This window comes from Chanodichthys erythropterus, chromosome 10 (assembly GCF_024489055.1).
Source record: "Chanodichthys erythropterus isolate Z2021 chromosome 10, ASM2448905v1, whole genome shotgun sequence".
NCBI classification, from domain to species: Eukaryota; Metazoa; Chordata; class Actinopteri; order Cypriniformes; family Xenocyprididae; genus Chanodichthys; species Chanodichthys erythropterus.
Window position 1 is genome coordinate 28,824,117 of NC_090230.1, and position 10,955 is coordinate 28,835,071.

The window sequence follows — 10,955 nt, forward strand, 5'->3', positions numbered from 1 at the left end:
CACCAGATTTAAAGGGCCACACACCCTGAATCGGCTCATTTGTAATTATGCCCCAAAATAGGCAGTTCTATGGGGTAATCTATGGGTATTTTGAGCTGAAACTTCACAGACATATTCAGGGGACACCTTAGACTTATATTACATCTTTTAAAAAAAAGTTCTAGGAAATACTCAATAAAGTAGGCTAACTACATTACCTCAGATGGATGAATGGTTGATTCCACAACTGGTAAAATAAAACATATATAAGACAATACAACATTCACTGTAGGATCATACAATTTACTGGAGACTTAACTTAAAAACTGTTTTATTGCACTTCTGATTTGACAGTGAAATTCGCTGATTTTAGATGTGAAGGATTCAATAGTCCAGTTAATATTTTTAGCTCATAATGGCGGCCGTGCCACCTAGAGGCCGTTACCCAAAAAGTATCAAAGTGTCGCATCTTGGGTTCTAAGCTCTTTGTTGAAGTTCACTCACTCTAACTTTTCTATTTTAGTCGTGAAACACTAATTAACCATCATCCGCAGGTATGAAAGAACAAAAACAACGCCTTTTGCCGTGTTTAGATCGAAATGATTGCTTACTGCACAGTGGACGCGATTTACGAGGGTCATGTGCTGTTCACTGTGCTTACTAGAGCCTTCATAAATAGTAAGGATAGTTTGGTGGTGTATGAGTTAATCTAAAACAGGAAATGAAGGAATCTAAATAATTGAATAATTTGTTTTGGTGTTTGTACTTTTACCTCAGAGAGCATTCATGTTTATCTGATAGACGTGGTACACCAGTGCAGATAAATTCCGGCTAATCACTGACTAAACAGGTTAAGCATCTTGCTCAATGCTGGCAGATCATGATTCACGACTCTCAGGGTTTGAACCAACAACCTTTTAATTACCATGTCATCAGCCCTCATAAGTCTATGATCTCACAGACACTCGCGTAATCATGTGATTGACGTTTATATTAGATAGTGAAATGTCAAAGTGAGGCATGGACACTGTTCTTCTCTGTTTCTGCTCAGATGTTCCTCATCTGGACTTTCTGCAGGCCTGATGTCTTGTGGGCGGAGCTTGTGTGAGGAGGATGATGTCATCACTGAGCATGCTCCCTCCTGCAGCAGTGACATCACTGATGCATTCCACAGACCCTCCCCCTCTCTCTTCTGTGTTTCTTCAGCTCCGCCCCTCCAGATTCCAGCATGATGGAGGTTCTTCTTGTGCTGTCGAGGTTCAACTCACAAAATCCCACTCAAACTTCACAGCTGCATGTAGTTTGTGTAGTTAATTCATGATGTTATGTAGTTCACATAGTCTATATAATTTGTTTTATTCACGTAGTTTATGTAGTTTGAAGTTTATATCATTTTAGATCATACAGTTTATAAAGAATAAGTTGTATGTAGTTTGTATAGTTTATGTATGTTTAGTTTATGTAATTTGTTTAATTCATATAGTTGAATATTTTATATAGTTTGTTTATAGTTTGAAAAAAGTTTAGGAAAATTTGTGTATAGTTTATGTAGTTAAGTTTTTGTAATAATTTTAGTTCATACAGTTTATATAGTTTGAGTTTGTATAGATTGTAGTTTGTGTGGCTTATATTTGTATAGTGTAAAATTTGTTTAGTTCATATGATTTGAATAGTTAATGTAGTTCATATAGTTAAAAGCTCATTTGTTTGATGTCGTTTTCACTGTGAAGTCTGGTGAGTTTAATGTGGGAGAGATTGAGAAACGAGTGAAGTGGGGGATGGGAAGAGAAAAGAGGGCAGACACACTGAGGGAGGTAGAGAAAATAACACTGACAGAACAATGAGAGAGAGAGAGACGGACAGACGGGGAGCTGAGCTGGAAAAGGCAGGTACAGTCACATCCTGTTGCCTCTGTGGATAAAGCAGAGAAAACTGTGTGTGTGTGTGTTCAAGTAACTGCATGCCTTTGTGTGTTTGTAGACATGCATGACTGCCTGTGTGTGTGTGTGTGTGTGTGTGTGTCATTTTACTGCTCTTTGTCAGTCAGTAACTGTTTAACTCTTCACCTCTGCTGATCTGAGAGACAGACAGGCAGAGAGAGAGAGACAGGAGGGAGGGAATGAGGGAGGAAAAGGCGTGTCCTCGTGCAGATACGATCCTTACTGCTACAACTCTCTCTCTCTCTCTCTTTCTGTCTGTGTTTGATTCACTACAGCGCTGCAGATCAAGGAAAGAGGAACAACACAGTGGAAGAGTTTGATCTGCTGTTCAGGTATGTTTGAGAAAGAAAAGAGACTCTATCAGATTCAAACTCAGTGATTTCTCAACAGCTGGAGAGAAAAGAAACAGAGATTCAGCATAGTAATAGATGTGTTTGTGTGTCAGTGTGAGCTGAAGGTCTGAAGTTCTTCATCTGTCATGCAGTCATGTGTGTCGCTCTTCAGCTCGTTCATGTGTTGTTCTCCAGCGCAGGTGAGAGTGACGCGTCCGACACACTGAACGTCGGTGTGTTTTCTGATTTATTCTGTACGTGAACTTTATATCTCTGCAATACGAGAGAGAGCTTCTGAGGAACATATATTCCACCTAAAACAGCGTCGCTCGACACATTCATGAGTGATCTTTGGTATTGAAGACATGGACACACCTTGTAACACACCTTATTTGATGCTTACTTTTTATGTGTGTAATATTACATAGTAAGTGTTCAGTAATTGTATATAGTTTATGTTGCATGTAGTTAGGATAGTTCATGTGTTTGTATACTTTATATAGTTTAAGTTTATGTAGATTGGATAGTTTATATAATTTGCTTAATTCTTAGTTGTAACATGTATGTTCTGTTTTAGTTTTGTTTTTGTTCTGTTTGCTCTTTTCCTAGTTAGTTCCCTAGTTTGTTGATTAATACCCACACCTGTTTCATTTTATCTTTGAGTACTCTGTTAGTATTTAAGCCCGTAAGAGTTGCCCTAGTTCATTTGTCTGTTATGTGTATGTGGTTGTTTGTATTATTACTCCTGTTTTCTCCTGCGATCTCCTGAGCATTTCAATACAGCCACTCTGTGACCGAACAACGGACCCTCATAGCCAGTAAAAAAGAAATGCACTTACAGGCAGCCCAGCTTCACTGCCTGGAGCAATCCCTCGAGGTCCACACCAGTGGATTTTTACAACTGGCGTGCTTCACTTACTTTTCGGACCACTGTCTGTGCGTCTTCTATCATACCAGTCTCAATACAGAAATAAAAGCATGCCTGCCCAGTGTGGGTCTTTGGGGGAATTTCGCAGAGTTTGTGGAGTGGGTGCTGGTGACCTTGCAGATCCCTATTCACCATCTGCCCCGCTGAGGAAGTCTTCACCAGCCCCGCTCCAGTCCCAGAGCCCAGCCAGTCATCCAAACTGCTCTCCATGCTGGAGCCCAGCACAGACACTGAGCCCAAGCCCACCATGGAGAACGCACCAGAGCCGACGCCTGAGACATAATTTGCCCCAAAGCCCGACCCCAACGGACCATCTGACCAGGTGCGTGAGGCAACTACATCGTCCATTCCTGTGGAGTTGCTTGTGGAGTTCGAGGGCATGGAGGGAAGCCTCGTTCACACCCTGCTGATGTGGAGTTGTGCCTGGCCTCTGAAAATTATTTAGAGGAATTGGAGGAGGTAATTTCCCTGTTTCTTCCATCCCCAGTGGTTCCGCCCAGCTCGAAGTCTTCTGTGTGACCCTGGCTCCACCTCAATCTTCTGGCACCCTGGCTCCACCTCGTTCTTCTGGCACCCTGCCTCCACCTCAATCTTCTGGCACCCTGCCTCCACCTCGGTCTTCAGGCACCCTGGCTCCACCTCGTTCTTCTGGCACCCTGCCTCCACCTCGGTCTTCTGGCACCCTGCCTCCACCTCGGTCTTCTGGCACCCTGGCTCCACCTCAGTCTTCTGGCACCCTGGCTCCACCTCTGTCTTTTGGCACCCTGGCACCACCTTAATCTTCTGGCACCCTGGCTCCACCTCAATCTTCTGGCTCCACCTCAATCTTCTGGCACCCTGGCTCCACCTCAATCTTCTGGCACCACCTTAATCTGCTGGCACCCTGGCTCCACCTCAATCTGCTGTCACCCTGGCTCCACCTCGTTCTTCTGGCTCCACCTCAATCTGCTGGCACCCTGGCTCCACCTCGGTCTTTTGGCACCATGGCTCCACCTCGTTCTTCTGGCACCCTGGCTCCACCTCAATCTTCTGGCACCTCCTTAATCTTCTGGCACCCTGGCTCCACCTCAACCTGCTGGCACCCTGGCTCCACCTCGTTCTTCTGGCTCCACCTCAATCTGCTGGCACCCTGGCTCCACCTCTGTCTTTTGGCACCCTGGCTACACTTCGGTCTTCTGGCTCCACCTCAATCTGCTGGCACCCTGGCTTCACCTCAATCTTCTGGCTCCACCTCAATCTGCTGGCACCCTGGCTCCACCTCGGTCTTTTGGCACCCTGGCTCCACCTCAATCTGCTGGCACCCTTACTCCACCTCAATCTTCTGGCTCCACCTCAATCTGCTGGCACCCTGCCTCCACCTCGGTCTTTTGGCACCCTGGCTCCACCTCGGCCTTCTGGCACCCTGGCTCCACCTCAATCTTCTGGCTCCACCTCAATCTTCTGGCACCCTGGCTCCACCTCGGTCTTCTGGCACCCTGCCTCCACCTTGGTCTTCTGGCACCCTGGCTCCACCTTGGTCTTCTGGCACCCTGGCTCCACCTCAATCTTCTGGCTCCACCTCAATCTTCTGGCACCCTGGCTCCACCTCGGTCTTCTGGCACCCTGCCTCCACCTTGGTCTTCTGGCACCCTGGCTCCACCTTGGTCTTCTGGCACCCTGGCTCCACCTCAATCTTCTGGCACCCTGCCTCCACCTTGGTCTTCTGGCACCCTGGCTCCACCTTGGTCTTCTGGCACCCTGGCTCCACCTCGGTCTTCTGGCACCCTGCCTCCACCTTGGTCTTCTGGCACCCTGGCTCCACCTTGGTCTTCTGGCACCCTGGCTCCACCTCAATCTGCTGGCACCCTGCCTCCACCTCGGTCTTTTGGCACCCTGGCTCCACCTTGGTCTTCTGGCACCCTGCCTCCACCTTGGTCTTCTGGCACCCTGGCTCCACCTCAATCTTCTGACTCCACCTCAGTCTGCTGGCACCCTGGCTCCACCTCAATCTGCTGGCACCCTGCCTCCACCTCGGTCTTTTGGCACCCTGCCTCCACCTTGGTCTTCTGGCACCTTGGCTCCACCTCGGTCTTTTGGCACCCTGGCTCCACCTTGGTCTTCTGGCACCCTGGCTCCACCTCGGTCTTCTGGCACCCTGGCTCCACCTTGGTCTTCTGGCACCCTGGCTCCACCTTGGTCTTCTGGCACCCTGGCTCCACCTCAATCTTCTGGCTCTACCTCAATCTGCTGGAACCCTGGCTCCACCTCGGTCTTTTGGCACCCTGGCTCCACCTCGGTCTTCTGGCACCCTGGCTCCACCTTGGTCTTCTGGCACCCTGGCTCCACCTCAATCTTCTGGCACCCTGGCTCCACCTCGGTCTTCTGGCACCCTGCCTCCACCTTGGTCTTCTGGCACCCTGGCTCCACCTTGGTCTTCTGGCACCCTGGCTCCACCTCAATCTTCTGGCTCCACCTCAATCTGCTGGCACCCTGCCTCCACCTCGGTCTTTTGGCACCCTGGCTCCACCTTAGTCTTCTGGCACCCTGCCTCCACCTTGGTCTTCTGGCACCCTGGCTCCACCTTGGTCTTCTGGCACCCTGGCTCCACCTCAATCTTCTGGCTCCACCTCAATCTGCTGGCACCCTGGCTCCACCTCAATCTGCTGGCACCCTGCCTCCACCTCGGTCTTTTGGCACCCTGCCTCCACCTTGGTCTTCTGGCACCTTGGCTCCACCTCGGCCTTTTGGCACCCTGGCTCCACCTTGGTCGTCTGGCACCCTGGCTCCACCTCGGTCTTCTGGCACCCTGGCTCCACCTTGGTCTTCTGGCACCCTGGCTCCACCTCGGCCTTCTGGCACCCTGCCTCCACCTTGGTCTTCTGGCACCTTGGCTCCACCTCGGTCTTTTGGCACCCTGCCTCCACCTTGGTCTTCTGGCACCCTGGCTCCACCTCGGCCTTCTGGCACCCTGCCTCCACCTTGGTCTTCTGGCACCTTGGCTCCACCTCGGTCTTTTGGCACCCTGCCTCCACCTTGGTCTTCTGGCACCCTGGCTCCACCTTGGTCTTCTGGCACCCTGGCTCCACCTCAATCTTCTGGCTCCACCTCGGTCTTTTGGCACCCTGGCTCCACTTCGGTCTTCTGGCACAGTTTGTGTAATTTGTTAAATTCATAGTGTTTGTATAGTTTGTTTAAGCAGTTTAAATAGTTTATAGCTAATTTTATATAGTTTGTATTGTTTATATAGGTTATATAGCTTAAGTTTATGTTGTTTGTGTAGTTTATTTTTTGTAGTTTGCATATTATTTTGTTTATTTAATCTCTTTTATGTGTAAAAGTGTTTAGTAATTTATATAATTTGTTTAATTCACATAGTTTATCTTTTTGTTGTTTGGATAGTCTATGTGGGTTATATAGCTGTTAAGTTTATGTATGTGGTTTGTGTATTATTTTATTTATTTAGTTAATATCTTATGCCAAGTTTACACTGTAATGGTGGCACAGAAGCGCAACAGTTCGCTTTGATACGAGGGGCTGAAGTGGGTCAGAGCAGGTTTAATGAGTTCTGAGATTTATCCGGCATTTATATTGAATTTTGAGCAGGCACAGAGCAGCTTTAACTTGTCTGTGTAAAGATGCCTTTATATGTGCAAAAGTGTGCAGTAGCTCAGTGTGGAATAAAACAGATTGTATTTAAAAATATTCAGTGTGAAATAATGTCAGTTGTTGCTTCAGTATTGAAATAGCATTGGCAGAAATCTCTCCCACAGCACTTCGTTGGTTTGATTTGACTCGTTTGCTCCGTTTCAGCATCATGGCATCAGCGGCCCCTCAGAAGAGGATGGTGTCGTCTGTTTTCATCACTCTGGCGTCTCCGTTCAAGGCGACTGTCACCCCAACGGCTCACGTCCACAGCAGCCCGCGGCGCCGGAGCTCTGCATCACAGGACGGACGGACCGGCCCGTCCACAACCGCTAGCCCGCTCTACGCCCAGCCCACCGCCGCCCCCTACAGACGGGACAGCACACGCGCTCCAGACGGTGAGAAGACGCTTGCGTCAAGTCCATTTGTGTAGCGGTTTTACAATATGCATCGTTTCAAAGCAGCTTTACAGGAAATCATGTTAATGTTTATAGTCACATTAGCAGGTTAGGCCTTATATTTTTTGCGATAATATACACATTCTTACAGTTGAGATTTGCTGTACAGTACATGTCACTTTATGCATTGGGTGTGTGTTTATCGTGGGTTAGTAAAGATGATTTGCTCATTGATTCTTGATCTGTTAGCGGTTGTAAGCAGTTACCCTGATAACCTCCCCCTCCCGCCTCCTCCACATGACCCCTGCGACCCCTGCGACCCTGAGCCCGGACCACCAGACGCCCCTGCAGAGGTCAGTTTGTTTCCCAGAATGAGTCTTGATTTAGCACGCCGTACATCTTATTTAAGTTTCCTGCATTTGTGTATTACATATCTGTACATATGTATATATATTGTCTATTTTGTATATTGTGTCATTTTTACATAGTTTTATTTTCTAATCATCTGTGTCACTGTCATTCTGTATGTACTGTGGAAGCTTCTGTCACCAAGACAAATTCCTTGAATGTGTAAGAGTGAGTGTGAATGACACTGCTGTTGCTCTTCTGGCAGGAGAGCGCTGTCGGTGGAGCGGCACTGAGATCGGCGCCCTCTGCTGGAGGGATCGTGAACGAGCCTTCAGCTGGGCCGCACTGCACCGGTGAGAAACCTGGTGATAACACGACGAATCCTTTGAGAGGATAGTCATTTAGACCTGCTCTCTATGTGCCTCAGATGTGTGTGGATTCTGTCGGAAGCTGGTGCCGCTGTCCGAACCCGCCATCGACGCTCTGAACCGGACGTACCACGCCGCGTGTTTCCAGTGCCGGCAGTGCCACGCGCCTCTGGCAGCCAAACTCTACTACAATAAATCTGGGATCCCTCTGTGCGAGGACTGTTACCAGGTACTGTTATCAAAGAAGAATTCAAAGATTTTTTTCCCTTATTGTGCCGTATATCTGAGTGAAACCCTTCTGGAGCAAGAACAAATGTAGGGCGGGGCTTGATTTTATCTGTGGGGAATTGATTGGATGGTTGTGGTTTGCTATTGGTGGAGCTCATGTGAGTGACAGGTTGCCCCGCCCTCATCATCAGAGAAGAGAATATTGTATAACATACATTATAGTTATCAAGTTTTGATGATGTGTCCGACAGGCCAGCCTGGAGCCATGCTGGGCATGTGGTGACGTCATCAAAGACCATGTGATCCGAGCGCTGGAACGAGCCTATCACCCGCCCTGTTTCGTGTGCACAACGTGCAGACAGCCAATCGGAGAGCAGCGGTTTGCGCAGGGGGAAGTGGGTGAGGTTTACTGCCTACAGGACTACTACAGGTACAGACTCATCTCAACCACATATTTATATGAGAATTTTGGGATACTGCGTAGAAAAAATGCTGAATGGAAAAGATACACATAAAAAAACGTATGCGCTCATCAACTGAGACTCAATCACATTTACTGATTTACCCTCAAAACCCTCATGTGACTTTTCCTCAGCAGAGGCTGTGATTGGATAGCTGGAATAACCAGAGGTCCAATCACATCGCAGCATCTCAAATGTTGTTTCTGAAACGCCTGAGTCAAAGTCTGTTATCAGAATGGTTTAGTTCTCTAGAACACATGGGATGGAAACGTGCTTTATTCACAATTGTTTTATTCCAATTGTGCGCATCAGTTAAACTCACAGCAAGTGTTGATGTTGAGCGAGTGAGAATAACATGCACTAAACACGAGCTTCTCTGCAGGAAATACGCACCGCAGTGCCGCGTGTGCGCAGAGCTGATCATCCCGCGCGAGGACGGAACGGACAGCTTCACTGTGGAGTGTTTGGGTCACTCGTACCACGAGGACTGTTACCGCTGTGAGGTGTGTGTGTGTGTGTGTGTGTGCGCGTGTGTGTGCGTGTGTGTGCGTGCGCGTGCGTGCGTGCGTGAGTGCACAATATGTAGGGATTTTTAATGCACAAAATGCAAAGATGACCCAGCTGACAAGAATGTTTTACTAATGTTCCCATAAATTATTGAAAATGTTATTTCTGAAACGTCATTTTTTTCTTGGTTGTGTGAATGTTAAAGGATTATTTCACTTTTAAATAAAAATTTCCTGATAATTTACTCTCCTCCATGTCGTCCAAGATGTTCATGTCATTCTTTCTTCAGTGGAAAAGAAATGAAGGTTTTTGAGGAAAACATTCCAGGATTTTTCTCCATATAGTGGACTTCACTGGGGTTCAACGGGTTGAAGGTCCAAATGTCAGTTTCAGTGCAGCTTCAAAGAGCTCTACATGATCCCAGACGAGGAATAAGAGTCTTATCTAGAGAAACCATCGGACATTTTAGAAAAAAATGTAAATGTATATGCTTTATATAAACAAATGTTCACCTCCGCTTTCCCTATTTTACTTATGGAACGAACGCAGCGCCAGTTCCATTTTTTCTGTAAGTAGAATAGGGAAGGTGTAGGACATTCAGCGCAAGCTTTTTCAAGAATACGGAAATGCGGTTTTGGCGGAGGCACTTAGAAGACAATCATTTATGTATATAAAGCATATACAGTTATATTTTTTTAGTAAATGTCTGATGGTTTCTCTAGATGAGACTCTTATTCCTTGTCTGGGATCATGTAGAGCTCTTTGAAGCTGCACTGAAACTGACATTTGGACCTTCAACCCGTTGAACCCCAGTGAAGTCCACTATATGGAGAAAAATCCTGGAATGTTTTCCTCAAAAACCTTCATTTCTTTTCCACTGAAGAAAGAATGACATGAACATCTTGGACGACATGGAGGAGAGTAAATTATCAGGAAATTTTTATTTAAAAGTGAACTAATCCTTTAAGAAACATTCAGTTTTTGCAAACATTATGGGAGTTACTTTTGAATGTTCTCTGAACGTTAGACGAACGACCAACTAAAGCGTTCTGTGAACGATGTATAATTAATGATTTTGTGCTAATTTTGAGATCATTATTAACTTTCAGGGGTCAGTAGTCGCATTCACTAAGATGAATTGATGAACAAATGTTCTTAACGTTACTGGAAGAATGTGTGTTCATAACGTTGAGCGAACATTGCCAGAACGTTCTGAGAACATTACTAATATGCAGTGCAATCATTTCAAGTGTGATGATTGATTGTAAGCTTCACATGATGCTTTGCAACATCAACATCTCTCTCTCTCTCTCTCTCAGGTGTGCCGTGTGCTTCTGTCTCCGGAGCCCAACGAGAACGGCTGCCACCCGCTGGACGGGCAGATTCTGTGCAAACCGTGTCACGTGTCGCTGATCCAGAGCGCGGCGCACTAAACCTGCACATCACTGTGACGATGATGACACACCGATTGTATTAGAAACTGAAATTTAACATTGGGACCATGGCTAATACTTGGTTTCTTTTCTTTTAACATTCTGAAAGAGTCTCTTCTGCTCATCACAGCTGCATTTATTTCATCAAAGTGAAATATTATTACAATTTAAAATATCTGCTTTTCTGTGTGAATATCTTTTGTCCTGAATCAGATGTATCAAGTAGTCTTTTGCACTCTTTTTTGTAATATGCACAAAATGCAAAGCACCAAAGATATTTATTCAACAGCAGCGACACCAAAATCCCATATTCATTGTTATTTCCGCTGTAATAGGAATCTGACTACAAATAAACTACTAATATATGCCATCTTGAGCTTGACTGCTTTATGATCTCATTGTCACTGTGATT

At 46.4% G+C, this 10,955-nt stretch overlaps 1 protein-coding gene across 2 annotated transcripts; it reads left to right on the plus strand.

Moving 5' to 3' along the window:
- Nucleotides 1-1,850: 1,850 nt before the first annotated feature.
- fblim1 (filamin binding LIM protein 1) lies at nucleotides 1,851-10,907 on the plus strand. Of its 2 annotated transcripts, XM_067397218.1 has the most exons (9): nucleotides 1,851-1,868; nucleotides 2,195-2,251; nucleotides 6,969-7,198; nucleotides 7,448-7,551; nucleotides 7,812-7,899; nucleotides 7,974-8,143; nucleotides 8,394-8,572; nucleotides 8,986-9,106; nucleotides 10,430-10,907. In XM_067397218.1, the coding sequence occupies exons 3-9, from the start codon at nucleotides 6,973-6,975 to the stop codon at nucleotides 10,541-10,543; spliced, it is 1,002 nt and encodes a 333-aa protein (XP_067253319.1). In that variant the 5' UTR covers nucleotides 1,851-1,868; nucleotides 2,195-2,251; nucleotides 6,969-6,972; the 3' UTR covers nucleotides 10,544-10,907. The 2 variants fall into 2 exon arrangements, with proteins under 2 accessions (XP_067253319.1, XP_067253318.1); XM_067397217.1 differs by lacking the exon at nucleotides 1,851-1,868 and having other exon boundaries at nucleotides 2,102-2,251.
- The last annotated feature ends 48 nt before the right edge of the window (nucleotides 10,908-10,955 follow it).

Excerpts from the sequence above, each read along its gene's own strand:
- fblim1 (XM_067397218.1), top strand. The coding sequence starts at position 6,973 with ATGGCATCAGCGGCCCCTCAGAAGAGGATGGTGTCGTCTGTTTTCATC. Across the intron at positions 8,144-8,393 it reads TGTGCGAGGACTGTTACCAG|GCCAGCCTGGAGCCATGCTG; the intron begins GTACTGTTATCA and ends TGTGTCCGACAG. Across the intron at positions 9,107-10,429 it reads AGGACTGTTACCGCTGTGAG|GTGTGCCGTGTGCTTCTGTC; the intron begins GTGTGTGTGTGT and ends TCTCTCTCTCAG.